We start from the raw sequence: 19,399 nt of genomic DNA, 5'->3' as shown, positions 1-19,399 counted from the left end.
AAATCACCGTAGAATTTGGCTTTGAAGACTAGAGGGCCAAATTTTGTGAATTCTTACAACCAGCAAGACTTAAAACCTGCAACTTTAAGAATCAGCAAACTTGGCAGAGGGTAAGATGGCAGAGTAGTAAGGGGACCCTGAGATTGTCTCATTCCTGAAACACAGCTATATCAGCATCAAACGATTTTGAACACACAGGTAATTGACCTGAGGATTAATGCAACAACCTGTATAATTTGAGAGATCTTGGCAGATGAAGCAATTACCCCTAGAGAAAGAACAGGAATAAATGGCCAGGGATTTAATCAACAAAGATGTAAGATGTATAAACTAGAATTGAAAACCACAATTATAAGAATACCAGCTGGGGTTGAAAAAAAGCATAGAAGACACCAGAGAATCCTTTTCTGCAGAGATAAATGAACTAAAATCTAGTCAGGCCAAAATGTAAAATGCTGTAACTGAGATACAGTCTCAAATGGATTCCATGATGGCTTGGATAGACAAAGCAGACCAGCAAATCAGTGATATAGAAGATAAAATTATGGAAAATAATGAAGCTGGAAAAAAGAGGGGATACAATGGCAAAAGGTAATGATATAAGACTTAGATAAATCAGTGACTATTAAAGAGGAACCATTCATGTAACAGAGTTCCAGAAGATGAAAAGAGAAAGGGACAGAAGGTTTTTATAGCTGAAAACTTCCCTAAACTGGAGGACACAGACACCAAAATTCAAAAAGTACAGGGAACTCCTGTTAATTTCAACAAAAAACCAACAATTACCAAGGCATATCATAGTCAAATTCACAAAATACACAGACAAGGAAAGTATCCTGAAAGCAACAAGGGAAAAAAGTCTTTAACCTCCAAAGGAAGACAGATCAGGTTCACAACAAATCCGTCCACAGAAGCCTGGCAGGCCAAAAAGGAGTGGTAGGATAGGGGCGCCTGTGTGACTCGGTTGGTTAAGTATCTGATTCTTGACTTTGGCTTGGGTCATCTCAGAGCTCGTGGGTTTGAGTCCCACATTGGGCTCTATACTGGCAGCGTGGAACCTGTTTGGGATTCTCTCTCTCTCTGCCCCTCCCCAGGTCTCATGCTCATACTTTCTCTCTCTTAACATAAACTTAAAAAAAAAAAAAAAGAATGGAGTGGCAGGATATATTTAATGTGGTGAACGGGAAAAATATACAGCCAAGAATTCTTTATCCAGCAAGGCCACTATTCAGAAGAGAAGGAGAAATAAAGAGCTTCTCAGACAAAATCTAAAGGAGTTCATGACCACTGAACCAGCCCTGCAAGAAATTTTAAGGGGGAGTCTTTGGAGAAAAAACAAGACCAAAAGGCCAAAAGCAACAAAGACTAGAAAGGATCAGAGAACATCACCAGAAACACCAACTCTACAGGCAACACAATGGCACTAAATTCATATCTTTCAATAATCACTCTGAATGTAAATGGACTGATTGCTCCAATAAAAAGACATAGGGTATCAGAATGGATAAAAAAGAAAGATCCATCTATATGCTGCCTACAAGAGACACATTTTAGACCTAAAGACATCTGCAGATTGTAAGTGAGGAAATGGAGAACCAACATTCATGCTAATATATGTCAAAAGAAAGCTAGGGTAGCCATACTTAGGCAAACTAGAATTTAAAACAAAGAGTGTAACAACAGATGAAGGGCATTATATCATAATTAAGGGGTCTATCCACCAAGATCTAACAACTGTAAATATTTATGCCCCCAAGACAGAGGCACCCAAATATATAAACCAATTAATCACAAATATAAAAAACTTATTCATAACAATACAATAATAGTAGGGGACTTTAACACCCCAATTACAACAATGAACAGATTAAGCATAAAATCAAAAACAATGGCTCTGAATGACACACCAGACTTGACGGACTTCACAGATATATTCAGAACATTTCATCCTAAAGCAGCAGAATACACATTCTTCTCTAGTGCACAAGAAATATTATCCAGAATAGATCACATACTGGGTCACAAATCAGCCCTCAACAAATACAAAAACACTGAGATCATACTGTGCGTATTTTCAGACCACAATGCTATGAAACTTGAAATCAATCACAAGAAAAAATTTGCAAAGACCACAAATATTTGGAGGATAAAGAACATCCTACTAAAAAAAAAAAAAAAGAAAAAGAGGGAGAGTGCCAAACCATAAGAGACTCTTAAAAACTGAGAATAAACTGAGGGTTGATGGGGGGTGGGAGGGAGGAGAAGGTGGGTGATGGGCATTGAAGAGGGCACCTGTTAGGATGAGCACTGGGTGTTGTATGAAAACCAATTTGACAATAAATTTCATATTAAAAAAATTAATGGGTTAACCAAAAATTTAAAAGAGGAAATTAAAAAGTACATGGAAGCCAATGAAAATGAAAACATGACAGTCCAAAACCTTTGGGATGCAGCAAAGGTGGTCATGAGAGGGAGGCATATAGCAATCCAGGCCTTCCTAAAGAAGGAAGAAATGTCTCAAATACACAACCTAGCCTTACACCTAAAGGAGCTGGAAAAAGAACAGCAAATAAAGCCTGAAGCTAGCAGAAGAAGAGAAACAATAAAGATTAGAGGAGAAATCAATGATACTGAAATTAAAAAAAAAAACAAAACAGAACAATGAAACTAGGAGCTGGATCTTTGAAAGAATTAACAAAATTGATAAACCTCTAGCCAGATTTATCAAAAAGAAAAAGGAAAGGACCCAAATAAATAAAATCATGAAAGAGGAGAGTTAACAACGCCACAGAATTACAAGCAATAATAAGAGAATATTGTGAGCAATTACATGCGAACAACATGGGCAATCTGGAAGAAATGGATAAATACCTAGAACACATAAACTACCAAAACTGAAACAGGAAGAAATAGAAAATTTTAACAGACCCATAACCTGTAAAGAAATTGAATCAGTGATCAAAAATCTCCCAACAAACAAGTGTCCAGGGCCAGATAGAATTCTACCAAACATTTAAAGAAGAGTTAATAACTATTCTTTTGCAGCTGTTCCAAAAAATAGAAATGAAAGGAAAACTTATAAAATCATTATATGAGGCTAGCATTACCTTGATGCCAAAATGAGACAGACCCCACTAAAAAGGAGCATTACAGACCAATTTCCCTGATGAACATGGATGCAAAAATTCTCCACAAATTATTAGCAAATCAAATCCAACAATACATTAAAAAAATTTTTCACCATGATCAAGTGGGATTTATTCCTGGGCTTCAGGGTTGGTTCAATATCCACAAATAAATCAGTGTGATACATCACATTAATAAAAGAAAGGATAAGGACCACATGATCCTCTCAACAGATGCAGGAAAAGCACTTGACAAAATACAGCATCCTTTCTTGATAAAAACCCTCAAGAAAGTAGGGGTAGGAGGAACATATCTCAACATCATAAAGACCATATATGGAAGACAAACAGCTAATATCATCCTTAATGGGGAAGAACTGAGAGCTTTCCTCCTTAGATCAGGCACATGACAGGGATGTCCACTGTCACCACAGTTGTTCAACACAGTACTGGAAGTCCTAGCTCCAGCAATCAGACAACAAAGAGAAATAAGAAATAAGAAAAAAGACATACAAACTGGCAAGGAAGAAGTCAAACTTTTACTCTTTTTTTTTTCCAATATATGAAATTTATTGTCAAAATGGTTTCCATACAACACCCAGTGCTCATCCCAAAAGGTGCCCTCCTCAATACCCATCCCCCACCCTCCCCTCCCTCCCACCCCCCATCAACCCTCAGCTTGTTCTCAGTTTTTAACAGTCTCTTATGCTTTGGCTCTCTCCCACTCTAACCTCTTTTTTTTTTTTTCCTTCCCCTCCCCCATGTGTTTCTTTTAAGTTTCTCAGGATCCACATAAGAGTGAAACTTTTACTCTTCAGAGAAGACATCATAATCTACATGGAAAACCTGAAAGACTCCACTGAAAAACTGCTAGAGCTGATACATGAATTCAGCAAAGTGTCCGGATATAAAATCAATGTACAGAAATATATTGCATTTCTATACACAAATACTGAAGCAGCAGAAAGAGCAATCAAGTAATCGATCCCATTTACAATTGCACCAAAGCCCATAAGATACCCAGGAATCAACTTAATAAAAGAGGTAAAAGATCTGCTTGCTGCAAACTATGGAAAGCTTATGAAAGAAATTGAAGAAGACACAAAGAAAAACATTCCATGCTCATGGATTGGAAGAACAAGTATTGTTAAAACGTCCATGCTACACAAAGAAATCTACATATTCAATGGAATCCCTATCAAAATAACACCACCCTTCTTCACAGAGCTAGAACAAACAATTCTAAACTTTGTATGAAACCAGAAAAGACCCCAACAGCCAAAGCCACCTTGAAAAAGGAAACCAAAGCTGGAGGCATAATTCTGGACTTCAAGGTATATTACAAAGCTGTAATCATTAAGACAGTATGGTATTGGCACAAAGATAGACACATAGATCAACGGAAAAGAATAGAGAACCCATAAATAAACTCACAACTTATGGTCAATTAATCTTTGACAAAGCCAGAAAGAATATCCAATGGATAAAAGATAATCCCTTTAGAAAATTATGCTGGGAAAACTGGACAGCAACATGCAAAAGAATGAAACTGGACCACTTTCTTACACCATACATAAAAATAAATCTAAATGGATGAAAGACCTAAATGTAAGACAGAAACTCATCAAAATCCTAGAGAACACAGGTAGCAACCTCTTTGACCTTGGGCACCACAACTTCTTACTAGGCATGTCTCCAGAGGCAAGGGAAACAAAAGCAAAAATAAACTATTGGGACTTCATCAAGATCAAAAGCTTCTGCACAGCAAAGGAAACAATCAACAAAAATAAACGCAACAAATGGATTGGGAAAAGATATTTGCAAATGACTTATCTGATAAAGGGTTAGTATGCAAAGTCTATAAAGAACTTACCAAACTCAACACCCAAAAAACAAATAATCCAGTGAAGAAATGGGCAGAAGACACAAATAGACATTTTTTTGAAAGAAGACATCCAGATGGCTGACACATGAAAAGATGCTCAACATTACTCATCATCAGCAAAACCACAATGGGATACCACCTCACACCTGTCAGAATGGTGAAAATGAACAACTCATGAAACAACAGATGTTGGAAAGAATGTGCAGAAAGGGGAACACTTTAGCACTGTTGGTGGGAATGCAAACTGGTGCAGCCACTCTGGAAAACAGTTTGGAGTTTCCTCAAAAAATTAAAAATAGAAATAACCTACAACCAGCAATTGCAAGACTAGGTATTTACCCAAAGGATACAAAATGCTGATTCAAAGGGAGCACATGCCAATGTTTATTAGTGGCATTGTCAATAATAACCCAATTATGGAAAGAGCCCAAATGACTATCAACTGATGAATAAAGAAGATGTATATGTCTACAGTAGAGTATTATTCAGCAAAAAAAAAAAAAAAAAAATGAAATCTTGCCATTTCCAACAATGTGAATGGAACTAGAGTGTACTACTATTATACTTAGTGAAATAAGTTAAAGACAAATATATGATTTCACTTATACGTGGAGTTTAAGAAACAAAAATGATGAAGATAGGGGAAGGGAAGGAAAAAAAAATAAGATCAAAACAGAGAAGGAAGCAAACCATAGGAGATTCTTAAATACGGAGAACAAACAGGTTTCCTGTAGGAGAATGGGTAGGGGGATGGGCTAAATGAATGATGGGCATTAAGGAGGGCACTTGTTGGGATGAGCACTGGGTGTTAAATGTTAAGTGATGAGTCCCTAAATTCTACTCCTGAAACCAACACTATACTATATGTTCATTGACATGAATTTAAGTTAAAAAAATTTTTTAATATAAGAAACAAAAATCAGAGAGCAAACTGTGGGGGAGCCCTGAGGGTGACAGAAAGTTGAGTCCCCATACATAAAGAGACAGCATGACAAACAGCTTATAGAGACACAGATTAGAAGCAATAGTTTGAAAAATGTCTGGGGCATACAAGAAGGAAAGTTATTGACTAATGTCAGAGTACAGCAAGGAACTTTTCCAGGAACAAAGAAAGGAGATGGTAGGCACCATTTCCCTCCCCCATCCTCCAGCATAAATATGGGAACCAGCATGGCACCAGCATTCACTGCCTAACTTGCTTATACTGTACCCTGCCACCCTCCTGCCCCAGTGCTTCCACGGGTCCTGCCTCTTCTAGCCAAGCCTGCCTCAGTCCTGGTGCTACAGCTGCCCTCCCCCAGAAGACCAGCATGCAAACCTTGCCAACATTGTGTCTCTCGACTCTGCACTCTGTGGCACCTTGGTCTCAGTGGCAACAGCTGGTCACCTCCTGAGGAAGATTCCTGTACCTTGTTAAAACTGCATTTTCCCTCCCCAAGCATGCTTTACAGAGGTGCCTTGTGTGCCCCAACTTCCGCAGCAGTGCATTTCTCCTGTGGAAGAAGACCAGTGCCACCTTGTTAAAAGTGACACCCAACCCACTACTCTGAAGAGCAGGAGACGTAGCCAATTTTTCTACCACACAAAAACACACAGAGTTAGACAAAAGGAGGAGACAGAGGAGTAGTCCCAAATGAAATAATAGAGGACAAAATCACAGCAAGAGACCTAAGTGAAACAGATATAAGTAATTTGCTTCATAGATAATTTAAAGTAATGATCATAAAGATACTCATGGGACTTAAGAGTGGACGGCATCAATTAGACAACACCTAGATTAAAATACAGAGATGAAGAGCATAATAATTGAAATTAAAAATACACTAGATGAAATAGCAGGCTAAAAGAGGCAGAAGAACAAGTGAGTGACCCAGAGGACAGAATAATGGAAAGAAATCAAGCTGAGCAGGTGAGAAAAAATTATGTAACATAAGAACAGACTTAATGAACTCAGAGACTCCCTCACGCATAATAACATTGGCATTATAGGGATCCCAGAAGAAGAAGAAAGAGAAAAGGGGACAGAAAGTTTATTTGAAGAAATAATAACTGAAAACTTACCTAATTTCAGGAAGGAAACAGAAATTCAGATCCAGGAAACACAGAACCCCCCCCCCCAAACAAGATCAACCCAAAGAGGTCCACACCAAAACACATAGTAATTAAGATGGCAAAAGGCAATGATAAAGAATTTTAAAAGCAGAAGAAAACAGTTACATACAAGGGAAACCCCATACAGCTATCACTGTTTTTTTCAACAAAAACTTTGCAGGCCAGAAGGGAGTGGCATGATGTATTCAAAGGTCTGAAAGGGGAAAAGTCTGCAGCCAAGAATACTCTATCCAGCAAGGCTATAATTCAGAATATAAAAAGAGTTCATGGTCACTAAACTAGCCCTGCAAGAAATGTTAAAGGGTACCCTTTTGGGTGGAAAGGAAAGACCATAAGTAAGGGTAAGAAAAGAAGGAAGCAAAAAAGCAGTAAAAAATAAGTATTTCTGTAAAAATCAGTGAAGGGACTCACAAAATAAAAGGAAGCACTATACCATATACCTAAAATGTGGGGAGGAGAGGAGTAAAGAATGGGTTCAAAGTTAAGCAACCATCTGCTTAATATAGACTGCTATATGCAGATGTTATTTACAAGCCTAATGGTAACCACAAATAAAGGAGTAACAGATATGCAAAAAATAAAGAGAAAGGAATCCAAGTATATCACTTATAAAAAGCCAACTTATGTTTAAAGAAAAGAGCGAGAAGGGGCACCTGTGTGGTTCAGTCAGTTAAGCATCCGACTTCAGCTCAGGTAATGATCTCACAGGTTGTGAGTTTGAGCCCCACATCAGGCTCTGTGCTGACAGCTGAGAGCCTGGAGCCTGCTTCAAATTATGTCTCCATCTCTCTCTGCTCCTCTCCCCACCCTCTCAAAATATAAATAAACATTTTTAAAAAATTTTAAAAAGAAGAAAGCAAGGGAAGAAAGGAAGAGAAGATCCACAAAAATAAACATAAAACAAATAACAACAATAAATACATACCTGTCAATAATGACTTTGAATGTAAATGGACTAAACACTCCAATAAAAAGATATATAGAGTGCTGGAATGGATAAAAACACAAGACTCATCTATATATCCATACCTAAAGACACGTGCAGATTGGAAGTGAGAGGATGGAGAAATATTTATCATGTAAATGGATATGAAAAGAAAGCTGGAGTAGCAATATAAGTATTGAAAACAAAATTGACTTCAAAACAAGACTGTAACAAGAGACATAGGACACTATATTATCATTAAAGGAAAATCCAACACGACATACAATTGTAAATATTTATTCAAACAACATGGGAACACCCAAATACATAAAACAGTAACAAATATAAAGGAACTGACAGTGATACAATAATAGTAGGGGATTTTAACACCCACTTACATCAATGGACAGATCATCTCAATAGAAAATCAACAAGGAAAGAGTGGCTTTGAATAATCCACTGGACCAGATAAATTTAATAGATATATTCAGAACATTTCATCTTAAAACAGCATGCTACATATTCTTTCCAAGCACACGTGAAATATTCTCTAGAATAGATCACATGTTAGGCCACAAAACAAGTCTCAACAATTTCAAAAAGATCAAAGTTATACCATGCATCTTTTCTGACAACACACAATGAAATTGGAAATCAACCACAAGAAAAATTTTGGAAAGAGCAAAAATATATGGAGGTTAAACATGCTACTAAACAATGGATGGGCCAACAAAGAAATCATACAGGTCATAAAAAAATGTATGGAGACAAATGCAAAGGAAAACACAATGTTCCCAATTCTTTGGGATGCAGCAACAGCAGTCGAACAGGGAGGTTTATAACAATACAGGCCTACCTCAAGAAGCAAGAAAAACCTCAAATAATCTAACCTAACAAAAACAATAGAACAGATCAACAAAACGAGGAGCTGGTTCTTTGAAAAGATTAACAGAATTGATAAGACTCTAGTCAGACTCATCCAAAAAGAAAGAGAAAGAGAGAGATAACAGAAAATCAGAAAGGAAAGAAGAAATAACACCACCACCACCACCACAGAAATACAAAGGATGGTAAGATAACATTATGAAAAAATATATGCAAACCAACTGGACAACCTAGAAGAAATGGATAAATTCCTGGAAATATCTAGCCTACCAAAATGGAAACAAGAAGAAATAGAAAATTTGAACAGTGGGATTACCAGCAATGAAATTGAATCAGTAATCAAAAAATTCCCAACAAACAAAAGTCCAGGACCAGATGGCTTTGCAGGGGAATTTTACCAAACATTTAAAGAAGAGTTAACACCTATTTTTATCAAACTATTCCACAAGAAGAAGAGCAAGAAAAACTTCCAAATTCATTCATTGAAGCCAGTATTACTCTGATACCAAAATCAGATAAGGATACCACAAAAAAAGGATAATTGTAGGCCAATATCACTGATGAACATAGATGCAAAAATCCTCAACAAGTATTAGCAAACCAAATGCAACAATACATTTAAAAAATGATTCACCACAGTCAAGTGGGATTTATTCCTGGGATGCCAGGGTGGTTCAATATTTGCAAATCAATTAACATGATATATCACATCAATAAGAACAAGGATAAAAACCATTTGATTATTTCAATAGCAGAAAAAGCACTTGACAAAGTACAACATCCATTCATGATAAATACCCTCAATAAAGTAGGCTTAGAAGGAACATACCTCAATACAATAAAGGCCTTCTATGAAAAACCCACAGCTGACATTAAACATGATACTCAATAGTGGGAAACTGACAGCTGTTCCTTTAAGGTCAGAAACAAGACAAAGATGTCCACTCTCACCACTTTTATTCAACACAATACTAGAAGTTCTAGCCATAGCAATTGACAACAAAAAGAAATAAAAGGTATCCAAATCGGTAAAGAAGAAATAAAACTTTCACTATTTTCAGATGACATGATACTTTATATAGAAAACCCTAAAAATTCCACCAAAAAACTAGAACTGACAAATGAATTCAGTAAGGTCAAAGGATACAAAATCCATGAACAGAAACCTGTGGCATCTCTATACACTAACAATGAAACAGCAGAAAGAGAAATTAATAAAACAGTCCCATTGACAATTGCACCAAAAATAAACTTAGATATCTAGAAATAAACTTAACCAAAGAGGTGAAAGAATCTGTACTCTGAAAACTATAAAAGACTGATGAAAGAAATTGAAGATAACATAAAGAAATGAAAGACATTCCATATTCATGGATTGAAAGAACAAATATTGTTGAAATGTCCATGTTATCCCCAGAAATCTACAGATGTAATGAAATCCCTATCAAAATACCACCAGCATTTTTCACAGAGCTAGAACAAACAACCCTCAAATTTGTATGGAACCATCAAAGACTCTAATTGCCAACAAAATCTTGGGAAAAAAACAAAACAAAACAAAACTGGAGATATCATAATTCCAAATTTTAAGTTTTACTACAAAGCTGTAATAATCAAAACAGTGTGGTACTGGCACACAAATAGATCATAGATCAATACACACAAATAGAACATAGATCAATGGAACAGAATAGAGAGTGCAAAAATAAACTCATGATTATATAGTCAATTAGTCTTTGACAAAGGAGGCAAGAATAAGCAATGGGAAAATGACAGTCTCTATGACAAATGGTGCTGGGAAAACTGGACAGCTACATGCAAAAGAATGAAACTTCACCACTTTATTACACCATACACACAAAAATAAACTCAAATTAGATTAAACACCTAAATGTGAGACCTGAAAACATTAAAATCTTAGAGGGGAACATAGGCAGTGATCTCTCTGACAGTGCAGTAACAGCATGTTTCTAGATATGTCTCTTGAGGCAAGGAAAATAAAAGCAAAATAAACTATTTGGACTACATCAAAATAAAAACCTTCTGCACAGCAATGAAAAAAAAAAACCTAAAAGACAATATAATGAATGGGAGAAGATATTTGCAAATGACATATCCAATAAAGAGTTAGCATCTAAAATGTATAAAGAACTGATACAACACAACACTCCAACACCAAACAATCTAATTAAAAACAGGTAGAAGATATGAATAGACATTTCTTCAAGGAAGACATACAGAGGGCCAAAAGATACATGAAATGATATTCAACATCACTTATCCTCAGGGAAATGCAAATCAAAACCATAGTAAAATATTATCTCACATTTGTCAGAATGGCTAAAATAAAAAACACAAATAAGTGTTGACGAGGACATGGAGAAATAGGCATACCTGGGCACTGTTGGTGGGAATGCAAACTGCTGCAGCTGCTATGGAAGACAATATGGAGATTTCTCAAAAAATTAAAAAAAGAACTACCCTATGATCAAGCAGTCTCTGTACTGGGTATTTACCCAAAGAATACAAAAACACTAATTCAAACGGATACATGCACTCCTATGTTTATTCCAGCATTATTTATAATAGCCAAATTATGAAAACAGCCCAACTGTCTATTGATAGATGAATAGATAAAAAAAGATAAGGTACATATATACAATTAAACAGTATTTAGCCATAAAAAAGAATGAAATCTTGCCATTTACAATAACATAGATGGAGCCAGAGAATACAATGCTAAGCAGAATAAGTCAGTCAGAGAAAGACAAACACCATATGATTTCACTCATATGTGGCATTTAAGAAACAAAACAGACGGGGATAAAGAGACTAAATAAAAGAATCTTTTTTTTTTAATTTTTTTTCCTAACGTTTATTTATTTTTGAGACAGAGAGAGACAGAGCATGAATGGGGGAGGGTCAGAGAGAGAGGGAGACACAGAATCTGAAGCAGGCTCCAGGCTCTGAGCAGTCAGCACAGAGCCCGATGCGGGGCTCGAACTCCCGGACCGCGAGATTGTGACCTGAGCCGAAGTCGGACGCTTAACCAACTGAGCCACCCAGGCGCCCCTAAATAACAGAATCTTAACTATAGAGAACAAACAGATATCAGAGGGGAGGTGTGTGGTGGTGGTGGGAGTGAAATAGGTGAAGGGGATTAAGAGTACACTGATTTTGATGAGCACTGAGTAATATATGGAATTGTTGAATCACTATATTATACACCTGAAATGAATATAATACTGTATGTTAACTACACTGGAATGTAAATTTTAAAAAACAGAGGTTAAAGCACAAAAGCAGTAATATCAGTTACATCCTTAAGAATCAGTCAAGGGATTCACAAAATAAAAGGATATAATGTATGATACTGTATACATAAAACATGCATGGGGGTAGTAAGCATTTAGTGCTTTTAGTATCAGTTCAAAGTTAAGCGACCATCAACTTTACATAGATTGGTATATGCTTAGGATATTATATATAAACCTAACAGTAACCACAAATCAAAAATCTATAACAGATAAAAAATAAACAGAAAGGAATCCAAGCATATTACAAAAAAAACCCATCAAACCACAAAAGAAGAGAGCAAGAGAAGAAAGTAACAAAGAACTAAAAAAAACAACCCTAAAACAAGTAACAAAATGGCAGTAAGTACATATCTATCAATAATTACTTTCAATGTAAATGGACTGCAATCAAAGACATAGGGTGACTGTATGGATGAAAAAGCAAGACCCATCTATATACTGCCTATAAGAGACTCATTTCAGATCTAAAGACACATGCAAATTGAAAATGAAAGGATGGAAAAACTTTTATCATGCAAATGGAAGTGAAAAGAAAGCTGGGGTAACAATATTATATCAGACAAAATAGACCTTAGGAAAAAAAAAAAAAGACAAAGAAGGACAATACATAACCATAAAGGGAACAATCCAACAAGAAGATATAAGGACTGTAAATGTTTATACACCCAACACAAAAGCACCAAAATACATAAAGCAACTATTAAGGAACATAAAAGAAGAAACGTATATAGCAATAGAATAATAGTAAGCAACCTAAACATCCTACTTAAGCAATGGAGACATCATCCACATAGAAAATGAACAAGAAACAGTGACTTTTAATGACACATTGGACCAGATGCAGCTAACAGATATATACAGAACATTTTATCCTAAAACATCCTTTGCAAGTGCACATGGAACATTTTCCAGAATAGATCACATTAGGCCACAGTCTCAACATATTTGAAAAGACTGAAATCATATCATACATCTTTCTGACCACATGTTATGAAACTAGAAATCAACCACAAGAAAAAATATGGAAAGAACACAAATACATGGACATTAATTAACACGCTACAAAGCAATGAATGAGTCAACAAAGAAATCAAAGAGGAAATCAAAATATACATCAAGGCAAATGAAAATGAGAACACAATGGTCCAAAATCTTTGGGATGCAGAAGAAGCTGTTCTAAAAGGGAAGATAATAGCAATACAGGCCTACCTGGAGAAGTACAAAAAATCTCAAACAACCTAACCTTACACCTAAAGGACCTAGAAAAAGAAGAACAAACAAAACCCAAAGTCAATGTTAGGAAATAATGAAGATTAGAAGAGAAATAAATGAAATCAAAACTAAAAAACAACAGATCAATGAAACCAGGAGCTGGTTCTTTGAAATGTCAACAAAATTGATAAATCTTTAGCCAGACTCATCAAAATTAAGAGAGACAGAGAGACAGAGAGAACTCAAAACTAAAACTGAAAGAGGAGAAATAACAACACCACAGAAATACAAAGGATTGTAAGACAATATTGTGAAAAAGTATATGCCAACAAATTGGACAACCTAGAAGAAATAAATAAAGTCTTAGAACAATATAAACTTCCAAAACTGAATCAGGGAGAAATAGAAAATTTGAACACAGAAATTACTAACAATGATATTGTTAGTAATCAAAAAACTTTTCAACAAACATAAGTCCAGGACCAGACGGCTTCACAGGGGAATTCTACCAAACATTTAATGAAGAGGTAATATCTATTCTTCTCAAATTCCAAAAATAGAAGAGGAAGGAAAGCTTCCAAATTCATTCCAGGAAGTCAGTATTACCCTGATACCAAAACCAGATAACGACAGTATGGGAAAAAAGCCTAAAACTACAGGCCAATTTCTCTGATGAACATAGATGCAAAAATTCTGAACAAAATATTAACAAATGGAATATAATAATACATTTAAATAATCACTCACCACAATAAAGTGGAATTTATTCCTGGGATGCAAGGTGGTTCAATATTTGCAAATCAATTGACACCACACATCACATTAATAAGAAAAAGGATAAAAACCATATGATCAACACATGCAGAAAAAGCATTTGATAAAGTACAATATCCATTCATGATAAAAAAAAACTGTCAACAAATTAAGTTTAGAGAAACATATTTCAACATAATAAAGTCCATATATGAAAAACCCATAGCTAACATCATACTCAATGGTGAAATGCTGAGAACTTTCCCTCTAAATTCAGGAACTAGACAAGGATGTCCACACTCACCACTTTTATTCAACAAAGTACTAGTAGTCCTAGCCACAGCAATCAGACAACAAAAATAAATAAAATGTATCTAAATCAGTAAAGAAGAAGTCAAACATTCACTATTTGCAGATGACATGATACTATGTATAGAAAATGCTAAAGATACCACCAAAAAACTACCAGAACTGATAAATTAATTCAATAAAGTCACAGGATACAATGTTAATATCATAAATCAGTTGCATTTCTACACACTAATAATGAAGTAGCAGAAAGAGAAATTAAGAAAACTATCCCATTTACAATTACACCAAAACAATACCTGGAAATAAACTTAACCAAGGAGGTGAAAGATCTGTACTCTGAAAACTGTAAAACATTGATGAAAGAAATTGAAGATGACATAAGAACCAATATTGTTAAAACGTCCCTACTACCCAGTAACCAAGGCCATCTGCAGATTAATGCAATCCCTATCAAACTACCAAGAGCATTTTTCACAAAACTAGAACAAATAATCCAAAAATTTGTATGGAACCAAAGAAGACCTTGAATAGCCAAAGCAATCTTGAAAAACAAAGACAAAACTAGAGGTATCACAATCCTAGATTTCAAGGTAGTAATCAAAACAGTATGACTGGCACAAAAATGAACATATAGATCAGCAGAACAGAGTAGAAGGCCCAGAAATAAACCCACACTTTTAAGATCAATTCATCTACAACAAAGGAAGTAAGAATATCCAATGGGAGAAAGGCAGTCTCTTCAACAAATGAGGTTGGGAAAACTGGACAACTACATGCAAAAGAATGAAACAGGACCACTTTCTTATACCATATACAAAAACTCAATATAGATTAAATGCCTAAATATAAGACCTGAAACCATGAAATTCCTGGAAGAAAACATAGGCAGTAATTTCTTTGATATCAGCCATAGAAACATTTTTCTTGTATGTCTCCTATGGCTAGGGAAACAAAAGCAAAATTAAGCTAATGGGACTACACCAAAATAAAAAGATTTTGCACAGCAACAGAAACCATCAACAAAACAAAAGCACAACCTACTGAATGTGAGAAAATAATTACAAATGATATATCTGATAAAGCATTAGTATCCAAACCATATAAAGAATTTATACAACTCAACCCCAAAAGAAACAAATAATCCAATTTAAAAATGGGCAGAGGAGATGAAGAGAAGTTTTTCCAAAGAAGATATACACATAGCCAACAGACACATGAAAAGATGCTCAACATTACTCACCATCAGAAAACTGCAAATCAAAACCACAAGGGAAATCATGGCTTTCAGAATGGCTAACATAAAAAACAGAAAAAAATAACAAGTGTTGGTAAGGATGTGAAGAAAACAAATCCTGCTGCACTGGTGGTAGGAATGCAAACTGGTACAGCTACTGTGGAAACCAGTTTGGAGGTTTTACAAAAAATTAGAAATAGAATTCTTATATGAAACAGTAATTCCACTAGTGGGTATTTACCTAAAGAATATAAAAACACTAATTTGAAAAGATATGCACCCTTATGTTTCTTGCATTATTTACAATAGCCAAGATATGGAAGCAACTCAAGTACACACTAATAGAAAAATGGATAGAGAAGATAGGATACACACACCCCATTGGAATGTTACTCAGCCATAAAAAAGAATGAAATTTTATCATTTGCAACAATATGAAGAGATCTAGAGGGTATAATGCTAAGGAAAATAAGTCAGTCAGAGAAAGACAAATACCATATGATTTCACTCATGTATTTTTTTTTTTTTTCAACGTTTTTTATTTATTTTTGGGACGAGAGAGACAGAGCATGAACGGGGGAGGGGCAGAGAGAGAGGGAGACACAGAATCGGAAACAGGCTCCAGGCTCCGAGCCATCAGCCCAGAGCCTGACGCGGGGCTCGAACTCACGGACCGCGAGATCGTGACCTGGCTGAAGTCGGACGCTTAACCGACTGCGCCACCCAGGCGCCCCTAACTCATGTATTTTTAAGAAACAAATGAACAACAAAAAAAGACAGAAACAACAACAAAAACAGACTCTTGAGAACAAACTGAAGACTACCAGAGGGGAGGGTATGAGGGGATGGGTGAAATTGGTGAAGGAGATTAAGAGTACACTTGCCTATGGGGCACCTGAGTGGCTCAGTCGGTTAAGGGTTCAACTTCAGCTCGGGTCATGATCTCATGGTTCGTGGGTTCAAGCCCCGCATTGGGCTCTGTGCAAACAGCTTGGAGCCTGGCGCCTGGAGCCTGCTTCAGATTCTGCCCCTCCCCCATTCATGCTCTGTCTCACTTTCTCAAAAATAAATAAACATTAAAACCTAGTCTTAAAAAAAAAGAGTACACTTGCCTAGATGGGCACTGAGTAATATAGAAAATTGTTGAATATAAAAAAATTGTTATGTTAATTATACTTGAATTTTAAAAAAGAACAGAACCAATTCTTGTAAGTCTCTGATTTAAATCTGATGTCAATTTTGCTATTTTTGCAGTTTCTACAGTTTTATGTGGTTTCTTAACTTTCATGCTACTAAAGAGGCCCTTATATAGTTTTTTGAGTAAGTTAGAAAGGTAAGTAAGTTAGGAGGTGCCTCGGGAATTAGTATGAAATCTGTTATTATCTTTATTTATAGTGTAACCGTAAAAATAAATAAATAAGCAGTTATCAGATGATATTAAAATTAATAGATGTTCTATAAGCCCAGAGAATCACATACTGTTGAATCTGAAAATATTAGAATTGAAAAATAAGAGTATATTAATAACAAAAGGCTAAACATAAATAACTGTAAAGACCCTGAAAACTGGGTAGACAGGAATAATTTAGAGAATAACAAAGATTTGGGAAATCAGAGAACTATCAACTGGTGATATTGTTATCTAGCGAAAAGGGGGAAAAGCTGGAAAATAAAACTTAGCAAATATGAACTGAATATGTGTTTTTTGGTTTTTTCTTAAGGTTCATAAACAAAAACACATTTACATCAAAAGTGCTTCTTTTTCATTTTAATTAAAACAAAATGGTTCTAACAAGATGAAGTTTGGTTGCTGACTTCTATCACATAAAAGGACAGATCTCCAAACCATTTTGTTAACTGGAGAAATGATATTATGACTGTTGATCTTACATATCATTCTGGACTTTTAACATTTGGATAATATCACAAATGAGTGAACACTTTTCAATATTTTCTTTTAATTTCTTTTTTTGCCGCATTCTATGGATTTCATAATCTGGGATTGCATCATTTATATGAACTAAGTCTGCTGAAACCATTCGAGGACTTGTAAATTTTCCATTGTAGTTTTCTCGTCGTTTGTTAACCTCTGGAGCAGTATTCAGTCTTGCAAAGTGTTTTAACTGATTATGGCTATCATTTGGGCTCTTTCCTAAAAGCCTTGCTCTTGATTTTGCTTGTTCAACATGCTTAAATGAGCTCACAGGTATATCCTCAAATCTATCCGAACAATCCTAAATATTAAAATAAAAGATCAGGTTGGTGAGTTAGTTTTCTTAAAAGAACATTTTAAATTTATAAGAACTAGAGTTTGTAACATCAACAGTTAAAGACAAAGAATGAGAGCACCAAATATTTTATAGGCAGCCCCCAAAATCAGATCCTACACCCAATGCCTCCTATTAAATACTATCATAGAAACCATGCTTTAAAAAATAAGTGTCATTATTTCAAAGGATATGTTTTTCTTTTTTCTTTTTTAAGAGAGAGAGAAAGAGAGCACACACATGCAGGTTGGGGAGGGACAGAGAGATAGAGAGAATCTTAAACAGACTCCATACTCAGTACACTCAGCACAGAGACCCATGCGGGACTTGATCTCATGGCCCTGGGATCATGGCCTGAGCCAAAGTCAAGAGTTAGATGTTTAACTGACTGAGCCAGCCAGTCTAAAACTGGCTTTTAGACAAAAGTCTAAAACTGACTTTTAGACAAAGCCAGTCAGCCAGAAGAACTCTATTATTCTTCTCCAAAACGAAATTTCCCCAATCCCAAATATAAGTCATGAACTCATACTTTATATTATCCAGGGTTTCATTCTTTTTTAAAAAGTAATAAACATCTTCTTTAATATACTTTCACACATACATAAAGAGCCTGGGATATAAAGATATAGTCATACCATTTATATTAAAGTAAAAAAATTATGTACATTCTGAAAGTAAACAAGTAAAACATTTAGGAAAATAACTGGAAGAATACACACCAACTTTTTAAAATGATGGTTAAGGTGGTGGGATTATGGGCTTTGTTTTCCTTTTATCTTTTTTCAAATGTATATACTATGGCTATATTTTATAATAAACATGTAATAACCTACAATTATCCCTAAGAGGGAATGGAACTATTAGTCATTCCTAAACTAGTATAAACTAGTTTCCTCTGCAGTTTGAACATCTTGTCCCTTAACGCTTTGCAGAGATGCCCACACCAAAGGAATAAGATACTCTGATTTGGAGACAAGGTGGGAATGAATTAATAGAATTGGAGGGTGAGAAGAGGTTGTGCAGGACTGAGAAGAATTGAGGCAGTAAGAAAGAGATTTACAGAAAAGGAGGTATAAAGAGTATAAAGACAAATTCTATCTACTTTACAATTTTGCCTGGGTTTGAAGAAGGCAAGGAAACATTCTTCCTCTCCCCTCTTATGTTAAGGGGAGCAATTAGGTAAGCCACATTATTAAGGGAATTTCTGCTACTTTGGTGAGTAATATATAATTCTTGCTTCACAGATTAGATAACTGATACTAGAATACCAGTGGAAGGGCATGGACACCCACACAACTGGTTATTTTCTGGATGCTCCTACAACTCAATTTCTCTGTCTTCCATTTTGATTCCTTTGAGAGATTCTCAGATT

At 35.5% G+C, this 19,399-nt stretch overlaps 1 protein-coding gene across 7 annotated transcripts in view; it reads right to left on the bottom strand.

The window, feature by feature from the left end:
- Positions 1-17,513: 17,513 nt before the first annotated feature.
- The window catches only part of C2CD6 (C2 calcium dependent domain containing 6), a 150,162-nt gene continuing 148,276 nt past the window's right edge, over positions 17,514-19,399 (bottom strand). For all 7 annotated transcript variants that reach the window (XM_058709186.1, XM_058709130.1, XM_058709168.1 and 4 more), the window contains one exon: positions 17,514-17,994. In XM_058709186.1, coding sequence (XP_058565169.1) covers positions 17,647-17,994 — 348 coding nt within the window. In that variant the 3' untranslated portion in view covers positions 17,514-17,646. The remainder of the gene's footprint in view (positions 17,995-19,399) is intronic.

The sequence above is a fragment of the Neofelis nebulosa genome, chromosome 2, assembly GCF_028018385.1.
Source record: "Neofelis nebulosa isolate mNeoNeb1 chromosome 2, mNeoNeb1.pri, whole genome shotgun sequence".
Classification (NCBI taxonomy): Eukaryota; Metazoa; Chordata; class Mammalia; order Carnivora; family Felidae; genus Neofelis; species Neofelis nebulosa.
This window is presented reverse-complemented; position numbering and strand designations above follow the sequence as displayed.